At 52.4% G+C, this 16,995-nt stretch overlaps 1 protein-coding gene across 1 annotated transcript in view; it reads right to left on the bottom strand.

Annotated features, from left to right (window-relative positions):
• The window catches only part of Tbcd (tubulin folding cofactor D), a gene marked incomplete at its 3' end in the record, with an annotated part of 126,673 nt that overhangs the window by 24,717 nt on the left and 84,961 nt on the right, over window positions 1–16,995 (bottom strand). Inside the window, exon 14 of the mRNA XM_070031580.1 lies at window positions 8,820–8,976. Coding sequence (XP_069887681.1) covers window positions 8,820–8,976 — 157 coding nt within the window. The remainder of the gene's footprint in view (window positions 1–8,819; window positions 8,977–16,995) is intronic.

The following is a 16,995-nucleotide window of genomic DNA, read 5'->3' as shown; positions in this document are numbered from 1 at the left end:
TGTGTGAGGGTGTGTGTGCGCGTGCACATGTGTGTGTGAGGGTGTGTGGGGTGAGAGTGTGTGTGCGCGCGCGTGGGTGTGCATGTGTGTGTGTGTGTGTGTGTGTGTGTGTGAGAGAGAGAGAGAGAGAGAGAGAGAGAGAGAGAGAGAGAGAGAGAGAGAGAGAGAGAGAGAGAGAGAGGAGCTTATTAGGAAAAGAAAGCACTTTCAAGATTTTGAAAATGAGTCATCTGTAGGGAAAGAATGACAATGATTTTTACCCCAGCTCAAGTTTTTATAGAATAGTCTTGCTTTTAAAACCCATAAAATCATGTTTTCTAGGAAAAGGAATTAGCCAAGGACCTGTTTCCCTCTAACCAGGGAAATGTGGGCTCCTGTTTCCCTCTAACCAGGGAAATGTGGGCTCCTGTTTCCCTCTAACCAGGGAAATGTGGGCTCCCGTCCATAATACTGGAGGGTCACACTTCACCTTGAATTCTTAGAATTGCCGGTTGTGTGTACTGAATCACTATTTTAAACTAGAATACTGAGTAGTGAGAAGAGGATGAAACAAAGAAACAAAGTCAACAAGCCTGACAAGCCTGCTCTGCCCTCTCCAAGGACAAGACTCAGAGGTTCCAACCACCCAGCTGAGTCCCCGGGACAGGAGCCTTCTGCTTTACCCTGAGGCTGCGGACACTGGACCCCTGTCTAGACAAGTTGACCAGAGTCCTCTTCACCCAGGTGTCCTAGGGTGGCGTGGCCAATGGGAATACAGACCCCAGATGCCAAGTCATCTACCTGGGCATCAGGAGAGTCAGAGGACAAGGTAGGCTTGGCTTCAGCCTCTCAGAATGAAGAGTTCCCCACCGAACGGCATGTGCCCACGAAGCCAGACGGTGCAAGAGACTGTCACAGGCTGCTTTCCAGCTCCCTCCATGAGGCCCATCCCCAAGAGCACAGGACAGGGGTCCTGCCCAATTCATGCTTTCTCGTAAGGCTTTTCCCAAGTGACTGGGAAACTGGGCACACGCGACCTATGCGGGCAGGCAGAGCCTGGGTGGCTCCAGCCCCCCTCCTCGACAGGGAGCTGCACACCCGCCCGCAGGCATCCCTGCTGCGCTCAACCATCATCCCAGGGGCCCCAGGGGAAGCCCTTCCCACAGCTGTCAGTGGAAGAACCAGCAGGGCCCCTAATCACACAGTCATTCTAATAGATTTAGTCCCATCTGCTGAGAAGGAAAAGCAGTCTTTCACCTCTGGGCAGCAAGACCCACAAAGAACTCCCTGAAGGATAAGAAGCAGCTTGAGTGGTGGGCCACAGTAGCCCAGCACAGGGCTGTCCCCGAGCTCAGGGAACAAGGACCAGAGTGCCTCGGTGGAGCAAAAGCAGTAATGGCTTCTCTTAAACAGGTCAGCTGTTCCTCAACAAGCAACCATCTTAAAGCAGTTGCTATTTCATTCATATATTTTACCAAACACACTAGGACAAATCTAACAATGCTTAAAAAAACATTGCTTTGGGGCTGGGAAGGCGGCTCCGTGGTAGAGCGCTTGCCTGCACGCATGAGGCCCTGGGCTGGATTCCTCAGCACCACATAAGCAGAAAAGGCTGGAAGTGGTTCAAGTGGTAGAGCACTCACTCGCCTTGAGCTGAAGAGCTGAGGGACAGCGCCCAGGCCCAGAGTTCAGGCCCCACGACCAACCAAAAAAAAAAAAAATGCTTTTAACTAACCGTAGTCTTCCAAGTTAACAAGTGTGTAGGTGCCAGTGAATATAGTAGAATTTGAGGACTTTAAAGTTGGACTGAATGTTTTAAAACTACATTCTCATTTTCAGAACAAAACTGGCTTATCTAGAAACACTAGTATATTTCGAATGCAAACAGACTTCATGATACTGATGAATCTAAACAGGAAAGCACCTTCCTAGTCCACTGCTCCTCAGGTACCCACAGCAGACAAGCCACCCTACTCTGAGCATGAGTCACAACTCAGGAGCAGAAACCGCCGCTGCAGGTGTCTCCACCTGCTTGCTTTCGTCAAGATTTCCCAACACAGAGACCTGGCTGTGTCAGACAGAGCTCTTCCTTCTTGTGGGACCGAGTCGGGAGGAAGCTGCATGTCTCAACCTGCACCTCTCGGTAAGGTACCACACTTCCACAGGTCCAGTGAGAACAGAACTCATTGTTTTTTCTCATTTGTACGATATTATGTAGCACCCAAAAGCAAAATACACTGTTTCTACCCAAGTAATAATAACTACCATTATAAAGTTGTGTTTGGGAGAGATGATACTGAGGTTTGAACTCAGGACTCGGCACTTACCAGAGAGGCACGCTACCACTTGAGTCATGCCCCCAGTACCAGCTTTTTGCTGATTAATTAGAGATACGGGTCTCTCAAATGTGTCTCCTCAAGCCGGCTCTGAACTGCGATCCTCAGATCTCAGCCTCCAGAGTAGCTAGGATTACAGGCGTGAGCCACCAGTGCCCCCCTGCTTTGTGTTTTTTTTGTTTGTATGTTTTGTTTATCCCCATTGGTCATAGGGCTTGAATTCTGGGCCTGGGTGCTGACTCTTGAGGTTTTTTTGGGTTTTTTTTCCTCAAGGGTGGCGCTCTACCACTTGAGCCACAGCACCACTTCCAGCTTTTTCTGAGTAGTTTATTGGAGGTAAGAGTCTCACAGACTTTCCTGCGCAATCCTCACATCTCAATCTCCTGAGTAGCTAGGATTATAGGCGTGAACCACCAGTGCCCCACTTGCTTTGGTTCTTTTTAAGACAAGGTCTTGACTTTTTCCCAGGCAAGTCTAGACTCTGATCCTTCTATCCACATTTCCCATTGCAGCCAGGATGATACGTCACACCCAGCTTTTTCTGCTGGATGGAGTTTGTTTCACCCTGGCAAGCCTGGACCTACGATCTCTCCATCTCAGCCTTCCAAGTAGCTAGAATCCTAGCTACTTATAGGCATGAGTCACTCGGCTTGGTGGTGAGACCCCATTTCAGCCAATAAAAGCTGGACACAGTGATACCCACCTGTCATCCCAGCTACAGAGCAAGCATGATAGGAGCTTTTGCCATCCAGGCCAGCCTGGGCAAAAAGCAAGACCTTATTAGAAAAATAACTAACGCAAAAAGGGCCAGTATGTAGCTCCAATGGTAGAGTGCCTAGCTAGCAAATGCAAGACCCTAAATTCAAAATCCCGGTACCTATAAATATCAGAATAGTTCATTACCTGTAAATATTTTTCCAAGTTACCAATCACATTGAAAGGTTAGATTTATCTTTGTCTGACTTTCCCCAGCCCATAAACAGAAGCAAAGTTCACTCTGGGTAACATGGCGAACCTTCCAAGAGCTTCTGGGTCACCCCAGAGCCAGCAGGGATGGCTTCCCTCATCAGTGCTGAGCTGGGCTATTCCTGAAAACATTTTTCTCTCTGGAAGCTAGGCTATTTGGGAGGCTAGGCAAGAACAGGACATAGCTTTAAGCAACAGTTGCCATTTCCTGAGTTTTCAGGACAATCTTGCCCTCAAGGTAGAGATCTCAATGAGCCAATCCAATCCCAGCCCCTCACCGGCTCCCCACGCGGCCGAGCCGGTTTGGTTTGCTCCGTGAAGGCGAAGGCTGGGCGCTGCCCCTGGCGCGGGCAGGCCTGTGCCTGGGCAGGAGTGATCATCAACAGCTCAGCTTACAGAAGAGTTTCAGGTGAGGAAATCACTGGAAGGTGACAGGCAGAGCTGGCAGCACTGTGGAGTTCACTTTCTTTTCCTTCCTGCAAATTGGCTTTATTACTGATGGGAGGGAATGCTGTAGACACACAGGCTCTACCTCACATCGCGTCCCCACTCAGGCCACAGCCATTCCATCTCCAGCTGTCTGTGCACAAAGCTGGGAAAAAGTGGCCTTCCTACCGCAATTAGCACAACTTCAGAAGTGACTTAAACCACGCCTAAAAAGCTCCTTTTGTCATACTCCTAAAACAGAAAGGGACACTTCACAGGAGCAGTTAGTTAATCCAGCTTCATCATCTAGGAAAAGTGATGTGCTAGCCTGTGTGGGCTCTGAGACTGGAACACCGGGCAGTGGTAGAGGTGCCCCGGCCACTGCCCCAGCTTTCTGTCAGACATGTCTACTTCACTTTGACCTCAACTGTCCATTTGTATAGGATCTACCGAGAAGTTTGTGAAAGTAAGTCACCAAGATTTTATCATGTGCCAGAATTAATGGCCTTAAAAAGTGTCATTAGAACAGCCACTCAGGAAGAACCGGGCAACAGTGCTGAGGGCACGCCCGACAGACCGATACTGGGCGGTGCACAGCTCCAGGCTGGAGGCAAGTGCATGCTCCCGCTCACGGTGCACCTGATTCACCCCCAACATGCCTCCTCCCCCATCAGTCAGATGAGCCAGGAAGGACTGAGCACAGGCTCCCTCAGAACCTGTGGAACCGGAAACCTGCACAGCTCCACAGGGCACTGCTGCCCGTCGGGGCTGGCATGAGCAGCGGGGCCCGGGGCCTTCTCAGCGGAAACGCCACAGCAGCCCCTGCTGGGTCGCTGACTCCCGGCTTAGCAGAAATCCAGAGGCTGTGAGGGCCGGCAGCTCCGTCACCACACAGGCATGGCCTCTTTGTGCACTCGCAGCAGTTCCTCAGGCTTGGTCAGTAAATCAACAAACCCACCCTCCTCGAGCAAATGAGTCACGTGAGATTCCACAGACCGAGGCTAGACCCAGCCGTGTACCAACGCTTCTCTGACCAGGACTAAGTCATTCTCAAAGCCTCAAGTACTCACACTAACCTGTCAGCCTCCAGGCCACTTCCACACCAGCTACCAAGTCCTAGCAGAAGCCACCCCTGTAGCCTACAAGGTACTTCCTCCAAAGGCCCAGATCCCCTCCACAGGGGACCCGCAGGGAGGCTCAGTCCATACAAACTCCAGACAGACTACACCCAGCCCACATGCTGTGGTCACCACAGAAAGTAAAACCTCCTGGCCAGGAACCCATCCAGGGCCAGCTCCAAGAGCTCGGCTCTCTCTTTTCTCCACATGCCAAAGGTACCCAGTCCCTCAGCAACTAGAAACTTCACACACTCGGCTTGAGGCATGAGTGCAGCTGGGCCCTAAGAACACGCAGCCACCCAAAGGCCACCACAGCACCAACTAGAACCGGACCTCAGACCCAGCATACAAAGACCAGAGTCCATTCTATCAGCCAGTTTTCAGTTTTGCTTTTTTCAAAAACTGGTGTTTTTCTCTACAAAATCTGCACAGCGATTTAGCAGTGCAAGTTCTGGAACCGTGGAATGCAATTAAGCTCCCCAGCAGGAGTCTGTGGCCAAGGCTTTTCACTGTGGCCCAGCTGGCCCCTTGGATAGTTCGGATGGTTGAACTTGCACCTTTCCACTTCAAAGGTAGCAGCTCAGCCTTGTGATTCCATTGTTACTAAGAAAAAAACAGGGTAAGAGGTCCATGGCCCCCAGCCTGAGTGTGTGCCCACTCCACCCTCTTCCTCTCTCCTCCAGCCTTGCCTGGCCCCCTAGCTGTGCCAGAGACAGCACGAGGCGAGGCATAGCTTCCTAGATTTTACCTCCAGGCCGAATCTGTCACAACTGCTTTCACTTACAAGTGGGAAGCAGCTGCACATCTGAGCCAAGGGCTCTCCAAAGTCTCCTGGTCAGCCACGTGCCTGACCCCAGACCTGCAGACCTGGAGGGTCAGCACCATGCCATCGTGCCTGACCCCGGACCTGGAGGGTCAGCACCATGCCACCATGCCTGACCCCAGACCTGGAGGGTCAGCACCATGCCACCATGCCTGACCCCGGACCTGCAGACCTGGAGGGTCAGCACCATGCCACCATGCCTGACCCCAGACCTGGAGGGTCAGCACCATGCCACCATGCCTGACCCCAGACCTGGAGGGTCAGCACCATGCCACCATGCCTGACCCTGGACCTGCAGACCTGGAGGGTCAGCACCATGCCACCATGCCTGACCCTGGACCTACAGACCTGGAGGGTCAGCACCATGCCACCATGCCTGACCCCAGACCTGACTCTGGACCTGCAGTTCCCAACCTCTGCACCAAGAGGTTGCCAAAGAACAAGACGCCATAGACTAACCGAGTTTCCCGGCTCAATGACAGCTGACATGAACATGAGAAAAATTGTTTTTGCTCATGCTCCCTAGTTATAGATCAGCTTCCAAAACACTGGGAATAAGAAAGCAGCAGAAATCCAGGCGCCAGCAGCTCATGTCTGTAACCCTAGCTACTCAAGAGGCTGGTATCTGAGAATTGTGGTTCAGAGCTAGTCAAACAGATCAAAAGACTGATCTCCAACTCACCAAAAATGGCCAAAAGTGGAGGCATGCTCAAGTGACGGAGCACCAGCTATGAGCAGAAAAAGATGAAAGCAAAAGGCCCTGAGTTCAAGCTCCAATATGTGTGTACACACATACACCAAAAAAAAGGAATGGAAGCAGCAGAAAGGTCCCTGCCCAAAGCCATATGAACGGCGAACCGCGCAGAATGGATGGCGGAAGGGAGCCGCCGGCTGCAGCTGGTCCAAACGTCCAGCAAAACCCCCAACCAGGAGCATGCCAAATTGGCTGTCAGGCACCTTGATGGGCAGAGATGCAGTCTACCTGCTGTGGGCCACCTCTGGGTCTCCCCAGACTCAGATAAGCCATTATCTACAGCCACCCGCCAACACCGACCCTGCAGCTCCACCACTCCCTTCCAAGGGGTGGACAAGAAAGAACAGACAGACGTGTTTATAACTTCCTCAGAAGCACCTTATCTCCCAGAATGGGGCAGGCTCCTCCTCTAGCTAGATCAGGAGATACAGACCTCCAGGAAGCAAACAGATGCAAAGTCCCTTTCGGAACCCCGTGCACCGCACCATGGGCGAGAAGACATTCCTGAGAACACAGGTGAGCTCCAGTCGCTGAAACCCTTGCCTGGGAGCCCACGCTGGCTTGACTGGTTGCCAGCAGCATCTGTCCCATGGCATCTAATGGCAAACAGGCCACAGCCTCCAACAGGTGTCCGTCGGCACGCTGAGGCTGAGGGCCCTGTGAAGACCTCACACAGTGACCTCTCCCTGGGCTCCTTAGGAAACAAGTGGCAAACCACTGCCGGCTTCTTCAGCCTAACTTCATGAAGCAGACTGGTGCACAAAATAAACTAAGAAGTTGCTTAACTTTTGTAAATATAACCTCTTTTTACATAACCTTTTTAATAACAATTAAAAAATTAAATATATATATGTATATATATATATATATATATATATATATATATATATATATATACACATATGTACTCTTTATCTGGCTTTTAACCCTGTGTACATCACCTTTATAACAACAATTAAAAATTAAGTTTTAAAAAGAGTTACTGCCAGCCGGGCGCTGGTGGCTCACGCCTGTAATCCTAGCTACTCAGGAGGCTGAGATCTGAGGATCGCGGTTCAAAGCCAGCCCTGGCAGGAGAGACCGTGAGACTCCTATCTCCAATAAAACCACCAGAAAACCGGAAGTGGCGCTGTAGCTCAAGTGGTAGAGCGCTTGCCTTGAGCTGAAGAGCTGAGGGACAACGCCCAGGCCCAGAGTTCAAGCCCCACGACCGACCAAAAAAAAAAAAAAAAGAGTTACTGCCAGGCACCAATGGCTCATACCTGTAATCCTAGCTACAGGAGGCTGAGATTTGAGGACTGCAGTTCAAAGCCAGTCCTAGAAGGAATCTCCAGGACTCTTATCTCCAATTAATCACAGAAAAACAGCAGTGGAGATGTGGCCAAAATGGTAAAGCACCAGCCTTGAGCTAGATAGAGCTCAGGGACAGCACCTAGGCCTGAGTTCAAGCCCCACAACCACCAACAACAACAAAAAAAAAAGGGCTCAGGGGCAGTGCCTAGACCCAGAATACAAACTCTAGAACTGACACAAAAAGAAGTTGCTGAATTAAGGGTGTGGCTGTTTTGTAATTTCCAAGCAAAAAAAAAAAAGACTAACTGCTGAAAATGCGGCAGGGCACTGGTACCAGCCGGTAAGGGGCCCTGGCAGGCCCCCAGCCCAGCCGCCTCGGGCCCCCTCCTCGTCAGGACGCAGAGGGCTGGACTTGGGGCACAACAACCTGCCAGGTCCACTTCTTTCCCCAGGACACTTCCCTCCTCAAAGAGCTCCCCAGATACTGTTTGCATTTCACACTGCTGGACTGAAGTGTGACCCAGGAGTTCTGTGAGTAATCCAAGCCACAAACTATTAGAATGTCAGGGCGGCAGCAGCAGCAGCAGCCTCATAACAGGCTGCAGGTGCTAAGTTTCCAGGACTGCTAGGGCCAGCCTCAATACCACCTGCCCCCACACACACCCCGCCAGTGCCAGCACTAACCACCTCACCAAGAGCCTGCCCACAGGAGGGAGCCATTCTGGGGCTGCTTCATGTTACAGAGCAGAAAACAAACATTCTCAATACAGCAACATCGAAGGAGTAACATACATATCCACCATACAGCAACATCAAGGGAGTAACATGCGTACCCACCATACAGTAACATCGAGGGAGTAACATATGTACCCACCATTCAGCAACATCAAGGGAGTAACATGCGTACCCACCATTCAGCAACATCAAGGGAGTAACATACGTACCCACCATTCAGCAACATCAAGGGAGTAACATACATATCCACCATTCAGCAACATCAAGGGAGTAACATACGTATCCACCATACAGCAACATCGAGGGAGTAACATACGTACCCACCATTCAGCAACATCAAGGGAGTAACATACGTACCCACCATTCAGCACACGAACAACAGGTTTTACCTGGAAATGGAAGTGACAAAGGGTCGCAGCTCCTGCGGATCATAGGCACGTGCAAAGGCCCAGCACACATAGCAGGCGGCATCCCTGACATTGGCACCCACGCTGCAGGTACCGCATTTCTTGTCGTAGGTCAGTGCCTTCAGGATCACGGTGACCACTGGCAGGAGACAGAGAAAGTGAGCAGCTGGCAGAAGCTGGAGGGAGGGGCACAGAGAGGTGGCACACACGGTCACAACCTGGTTAGAAAACAAACATCTGAGGAGAAAACAAATTCACCGATTCAGATCAGGAGGACAAGTATTTTAAAGGTTCCTGGAGAACCACATGAAGCCGGGCGCTGGTGGCTCATGCCTGTAATCCTAGCTGCTCAGTAGGCCGAGACCCTTAGATCGTGGCTCAAAGACGGTCCGGGAAGGGAAGTGTCTCCAGTTAACCACACAAAAAAGCTGAAGTGACCTACGACTTAAGGGGTAGAGTGCTAATCTTGAGCAAAAAGAGCCCAGGACAGTTCCCAAGTCCTGAGTTCAAGCCCCAAGACCAGCACCAAAACAGAGCCACATGAGGAAAGGACAGTTGGTTCGGGAAAGCGTGGCAGTGCTGCAGCCACCAAGGCCGACACCCGTGCTGGGACGTGAGGACTCCTGCCGCGTCAGGACAGAGGCCACGTCTCCTCATCACAGGACTCAGCCCCTCCAGGGAGGGAAGAGGACCCCATGATGCCTGGATCAGTTACTCAGGGTCTGGGGCCTCCAGGACTGAGGACACAGACACAGTGGCTCAGGCTTCAGCAGCCCTGGGTCAACTCAGGGGTCACCTGCACGCTTTATTATCTCCACCTCCACAGCCTGCAGCGGCTGAGAGAAGAAAGGGCCTGGGGTTTCTCCTCCAGGACCTGCCCACACACATGACTGGCGATACATGGGGAGAGACGCTAAGACACTCTGGAAGAGTGCTGGAACACTTCAAGTTTTACTCTATCTGTTCAGGTCATTAGGTTCATTTTTCTCAAGTGCTTGGGAAGGGTTCCCTTATAAATGCTTAACAAGTTCACTACTTAAAAATAATACACATTACATTGATTAAAATACTAAAGGAAGCTGGGCGCCAGTGGCTCACGCCTGTCATCCTAGCTGCTCAGGAGGCTGAGATCTGAGGATAACGGTTCAAAGCCAGCCCGGGCATGAAAGTCCATGAGACTCTTATAAACCACTAGAAAACTGAAGTGGCACTGTGGCTCAAGCGGTAGAGCACTGGCCTTGAGCTGAAGAGCGCAGGACAGCACCCAGGCCCGGAGATCAGGCCCCACAACCCGACCCCCCCGACCCCCCCCCAAAAAAAAAAAAACAGTCTCACAGATGTTCTTGCCCGGGCTGGCTTTGAATCGTGATCTTCAGATCTCAGCCTCCTGAGATTACAGGTAGGATTACAGGTGCGAGCCACTGGTGCCTGGCTTGATTTTTTTTTTTTTTTCCTTTGATCAGTCATGGGGCTTGAACTCTGTGCCTGGGCGCTGTCCCTCAGCTCTTCAGCTCAAGGCTAGCGCTCTACCACTTGAGCCACAGCGCCACTTCTGGTTTTCTGGTGGTTTATTGGAGATAAGAATCTCTAGCGTCCAGCTTGATTTTTTTTTTTAAATAATCACAGCAAAATGAATTTTCTGAAAGATCCTGCTAAAAGTCTCAATTTCTAGGTCCAAGATAGACAACTATACTTCCATAAAAACTACTAAATAGCTGGGTGCTGGTGGCTCATGCCTGTAATCCTAGCTACTCAGGAGACTGAGATCTGAGGATCACAGTTCAAAGCCAGCCCAGGCAGGAAAGTCCATGAGACTCTTTATCTCCAATTAACCACCAGAAAGCCAGAAGTGGGGCTGTGGCTCAAGCAATAAAGTGCTTGTCTTGAACTAAAGAGCTGAGAGACAGCACCCAGGCCCAGAATTCAAGCCCCACGACCAACCAAAAAAAACAGAACAAAACACTAAATAGCTCACATGGTATCTACAAATTTATTAAGAAGAAAGGTAACCACGTGGCTCACACCTGAAATTCTAGATATTCAGGAGGTTGAGACTTGAAAATAGTAGTTTGAAGCCAGCCCAAGCTTGAAAGTCAGCAAGACTCATCTCCAATTAACAAGCAAGAAAAGCTGAGCTGGCAATGTGGCTCAAGTGGTAAAGCACCAGCTGAACAAGCAATCTGAGTGAAAACGTAAGGCCTTGAGTTCAAGCCTCAGGGCGGGAGTAGGAATAATAATGAAGTAAGCCACACATGACATCCTAGCTCCTTCCAAGGCTGAGATGGCGAGGATGGCAGTTCTAGGCCAGCCAGGGCAGAAAAGTTCACAAGGCTATTTCAGCTAATAAGCTTGGGTGGAGGTAGGTGCCTGTCAGTCAGCTGTAACAGGAAACATAAGGCAGAAGGACCGCGGGCAGCAAGCAAGGTCCTGTCTCAAAAACAACCAGTACAGCAAAGGGTTAGCGGTGTGGTAGGGTGCCTGCCTGGCAAAAGCAAGCCCCTCAGGTTAAACTCTAATACCACTGAACAGAAGGCAGAGTAAAAATGTGTAATCGTCTGCCCATGGAGGAAATGGAGCTGGCCTTTCTGCTCCTCATACAGCAGGATCCTTGTGACCAACCGACCCCACGTGGCAGGCATGGAAAGGGTGGCAGATCCCCAGGTCCACACACCAAAAGTCATAAGCACAGGCAGGGCCACAGAGCTCGCTGCTGACCAACAGCTCCAGCAGTGCCCACAGCAGGTGGCCCAGGGCCATCCCCACTGGTTAGGCGTCGGCTGCAGACAACTGCCATGGAGCTCAAACGCACTAGAAGGTCGCCCAGAACAACCCACACTTGGAGTCAGCGCTGACAGAGAAACCAGACAACATAGATCAAAGCCAGCAAGGGCCACAATGTGCCATGCAGCCCCCAGCAGCCCTAGGAGCGACGCACCAGACTGAGGCCACGCTGCCGTGCCCGCCAACAGCCCCGGCCCCGTGGCCCGCCAGCTGCTGGGGGAGCGGCCCTCCCGTGTGGATGCACAGGCACTGACCGCTTGTGTATGCCACCGCCACACACAACAGAGCCGGGAGTGTGACGTGAGTGGTACAAGGCCCTCTATTCAATCCTCAGTACAGGAGCAAAACACACGCGCGCGCGCGCGCACACTCACACAACTATAGTCCTATGTGTACTACAAATTTCCTTCTGCCTTTTTGCTTCTAAGGATTTTTAACAGCAACAAATAATATGTTTTTCAGATGGCCTTTTTTAATTTACTTGAAACTACATAAAATGATTTTTTTTTAAACTTGACACCATCTGGATGGGTGCCCACTAAGGTGTCATCCTAACACCGCTTCAGAAAATTGTGAAAATTACATCTGAATGCCTTTTGCACAAAGAAAAAAAAAAAACTAACAAAAAACTTGTAGCTACTGTGGCATCGGCCAAATCCACTCCCAGCAGGACTACGCCCGAGGCAGTGTGCGCATGCAGGATGAGCGTGAGGAGGCGCCGGAGGGGGGGTCCCCACACCGCAGTGTGAAGGACCTCAGTTGAGATCTAGCACTCTGCCAAGTCTCATTTCCTGAACCCAGCGACGAGACACCCCGCTTGGGACATACTGTAGCCCCTAAACATCCGAGACAACAGACTGACTCCCAAGCAGCTACTCTTGCTAATGACCACTCTGCTCGCTGGGGCCCAGCACAGCACTCCTGTTACCTGCCTCTTGAGAGCCCTGCAACTCCTACAGATCCCCACCAGCCTCCAAGTGTCTGACTCCTACTGCAGAGCACCTCCCAGAGCCCCTCTCCTGAAGAGGCTGGGACTGACACCACCAGGCAGACTGGAGCCACAGAGCAGACATAGAACCTGCCACCAGGTCCAGGGGGCCTGTATGAAAACACAAGCCTGGCAAGGGGCACCGCCGTGCTCCTGCAGATTGTACACACAACCACCTCAACCTGAGCCACACAGAACCTGCAACACTTAAATGCCCTCAGCTGTTCTGAAACAACCTGAAACAACCCTAGAATTGTTCTGTTCGCTGGTATGGCTCAAACTCACCACTGTGCTAATAGAGCTGCCCACTCAGGGCCAAACGACGTCAAGATAATTGGCCACGGCACCTGTGGGAGGGTGAGTGTGGTCTTGCCGCCGGCTGGGCTCCCCGGGCTCCCGTGGGTCCGGTGGCCCAGATGCTCTGGGCCAGGCCGGCCAGCAGGCCCATGGCCTCGGGGAAACCCAGATGCTCTCTCCAAGTGTCAATTTATCACTCACAGGACAAAATCAATTTCTAAGCAGACAACTAGGTGTGCGGTGTCAGCACTCCTGGGCCCACTCCATGCCTCCCGTGCGACCGGTCCCACACCAGCACGGGCTGCTCAGTGGACGTGGGCTGGCACCCAGCACACCAGAGAGCTGTGGAATGTGAGCCCAGCTTGGAGACCATTTTCTGCACCCAAGCTGAAGAAAGATGGTTTTGGAAAATAACCCTCTAAATGCCTAGTGACAAACTAGCCACAACTCAAGATGACAGGTCTTCCTCTACCCGCAGCAGCATCCCGATCCACAGACCTCTCAGGCATGACAGGCTCTCTGCCGGGAGAGCTGACAGCGTCATCCTGACACGCGGGCCTTTCAGGCATGACCTGTCCACCGCAGAGAGAACTGACAGTATCCAGACCTCTCAGGCATGACCTGCTCACTCCAAGGAGCACTGGCTGCCTCAGAGGTAGCTGAGCGGCTCCCATCACCTGGCCGGTAAGGTTAGGGGGCGCTAGGGGCCACAGGAGCCCATGCACACCTTGCCTTTTCTGCTGTGTTCTGGGGTAGCTGCCTGGCCTTCCAGTGTCACAAAGGAACTATTCCCCACACACTCCTATGTCTTAGAGCTAAGACAGAAAAGCCCAGCATTCAGCCTGCTGGGGCTCCACAGCAGAGATCCAGCCAGCTCTCTTCTACCTGAGCCCCCAGCCTGGTCTTCAGAGACTATACCCCACCATAATCCTGTTGAAAAGACCCAAAGATCCTCCACAAACCCACAGTAAACCGCAGAGGCCAGTGTGCAGATGGCCTCCAGTACCCTTCAAAACCTCACTGCCCAGCAGTGGCCAACTCGAGTGAACATTCCACCCATAGGTCTTGAGAACAAATGATTTGTACAGCTCACAAGAAAGAGCAAAATGTCAGTTCCTGTAGCAAGAAACAGGGGCCTATGCTTCATCTCAAGACAATGAGAGTACAACCTGCCATGAGAAGACAGGCCAGGCCTGGCCTCCTAGCCCAGGTCTAGCCTCTACCACATGAGCTCAGCTGTTCAGAGACCCAGGAGACAGGTCAGGCCTGGCCTCCTAGCCCAGGTCTAGCCTCTACCACATGAGCTCAGCTGTTCAGAGACCCAGGAGACAGTGCACTGGGCACTCACGGAGCTGCAGAGGAGAGGAGGACCTGGAAAGTCTCTGCCTGAACTTTTATATAGTCATCACAGAGAAAATTCAGAAACAGCTCTTTCCAGATGCAACAGGTTTTAAATAAGGAAGCTGTTCAATAGCTTTGAACAAAAACCTTTCTCATGGTTCCAATTACATGCTGCAAGTGCATGTCAAATATATATCATACCCCAGAGGGCTTCCTTTTGGCAACCGGAGTCCGAGTGTAATTTAAATACCCTTCTCTCTAGACAGCATGTCGTTTGTTAAATGCCAACTGCATAAGGAAAAGGCAGCCTCCAGGTGAGAGACGCAGTCAACCCAGCGCCCCACACTCCTCCTGCAGGGTCTGTGGAGCCCGCAAGTCCAGGAGACAACGGGGTCCTGGCAGAAACAGTCCACCCATAAAGATCATCACACAGTTAGGTCTCCCAACAACCACTAGCTGCACTAATTTAAAACAAGTCATCGCAATGGGCATTCATGGGTTGTATGGGTTCCTGAAGCATAACTGGTGCAAACCCCGGGCCTTGTTTGACTTTCCCAATTCAAACAGGGTAAGGAACATGCAGAGCTAATGATGTGACAGGATGATATGGTCCCAAGACCACAGGCAGGGCCCTGGCCAGGACCTAACGACCTGGGGCAGGGTCTCCCAGGCTGTGCCTGAGTCACCGCATCCCAAGAGGGGGCAGCGTGGGGGGCTGCATTCAGTGCCTGAGCCCAGATCGCCTAGTTCCAGGGGCAGGTGTGGCTGCAAGACCTGCCTCCCATCCCAACAGCCATCAGACCTTCCTCAAGAATGTAGTCCAACTTGCTCAGGAAAAATGTCCACGTTCAATTTTCTGGGGACAAGAGAAACTGGCAGCAAATAGGGCTTCTCAGACCTGTGGGCTCTCAGTTCCCACGGGAGGTGGCAGGACGTGCCCCGGGGCCCTTGCTGGGCTACAGGAGCAGCAGACAGCCCCAGGGCTCGACACCCATGCCACCCGGCAGGACGCGGACACCAGTGGCCTCCACCCACTCTGGAAGGGACAGGAGCCATCTTCCAAGAGCACACCTTCGCATGCTTGGAGCTGCTGCTGCACAGCCTCCAGTGCCACAGGCACTCGCCAGACGGAGTGAGGTCACACACACCAAGCCCTCGCTCGCTCTGCCGCAAAGATCCCATGACCACAAAGGCCTGGCCACTCAGCCACCGCACAGCCGCTAAGAACCACGGCCCATCTGGCAAGGTGGCCTGGGATCACAGGCAGGAAACACCACCACCGGCTGGGCACGGCCTTCATCATGGCACACATCAGACAAAGAAAAGACGTTCCCCAGAGAAAAGACACGTCTGCATTAGGTCAGGTCTCCAGGAGGGGCCTTTAGGATGTTAAGACAATTACAAAGCAAGACAGAAGCAAAAGACAAGACGTATCTACAGCCTGCCTGTGACCACACTCCCCACTGGCACTGAGGACCAGTGGGTCCTGCCACACCACATCTGACACACCAGGCCACGGAGCCCAGCCAGGCCTGCTCACTGACTCCTAGATGGCGCACCAGGTCCTCCAGTGTTTCCTGAAATGGGAAATGTAACAGTGAGATGCTCAAGTCGACCTCCAAACTAAATAGCTGGAGATCCAGCCCAGAGGAGATCAGAAGCCTGGGCACCATGTACTAACTTTTCTAATAGATGCGGTCACAGATAGAAGAGAGACAGGACAGGGCATGGCACTGGGGGAACATGTGAGTCTTGTGATTGTGCTACATTAGAATCTCTACCATAAAGGTGGTGTAAGCAGAGCTGTACCTGGAGTCAATGGCAGGCAGGCAGGCACGATCACACGCACGCGCGCACACACACACACACACGCGCACACACACACACATGTAAGCAGAGCTGTACCTGGAGTCAATGGCAGGCAGGCAGGCACAATCACACGCACGCGCGCGCGCACACACACACGCACGCGCACACACGCATGTAAGCAGAGCTGTACCTGGAGTCAATGGCAGGCAGGCAGGCACGATCACACGCACGCGCACGCGCACACACACACGCACGCACACATGTAAGCAGAGCTGTACCTGGAGTCAATGGCAGGCAGGCAGGCAGGCACGATCACACGCACGTGCACGCGCACACACACACGCACGCGCACACACACACACATGTAAGCAGAGCTGTACCTGGAGTCAATGGCAGGCAGACAGGCACGATCACACGCACGCGCGCGCACACACACACGCACACACGCATGTAAGCAGAGCTGTACCTGGAATCAATGGCAGGCAGGCAGGCAGGCAGGCACGATCACACGCACGCATACACGCATACACGCATACACGCATGTAAGCAAAGCTGTACCTGGAGTCAATGGCAGGCAGGCAGGCACGATCACACGCACGCACACACACACGCACACGCACACACACACGCACACACACGCACACACGCATGTGCACGCACACACATGCACACACGCACACACGCACACATGCACACACGCACGCACACACGCACACACGCACACACGCGTGCGTGCACATGCTCACACGCGCGTGCACACGTGCATGCACACACATGCACGTGCGCACACACGCGTGCGCGCACACACACACACACACCTGGAAATCTCTGCCAGCTACAGACTACACCCAGACCAGCATCCCAACTTAGATGCTGTGGTTCTATGTGACATACAAGGGAAGGACACGAGAACTCAGCACCGCTTTATAACGTTGTATGACT

Source organism: Dipodomys merriami, unplaced genomic scaffold (assembly GCF_024711535.1).
Source record: "Dipodomys merriami isolate MVZ:Mamm:240054 unplaced genomic scaffold, mDipMer1.0.p SCAF_202, whole genome shotgun sequence".
Classification (NCBI taxonomy): domain Eukaryota; kingdom Metazoa; phylum Chordata; class Mammalia; order Rodentia; family Heteromyidae; genus Dipodomys; species Dipodomys merriami.
Note: the sequence above shows the minus strand (reverse complement) of the source record. Positions and strands in the feature narration are given on the sequence as shown.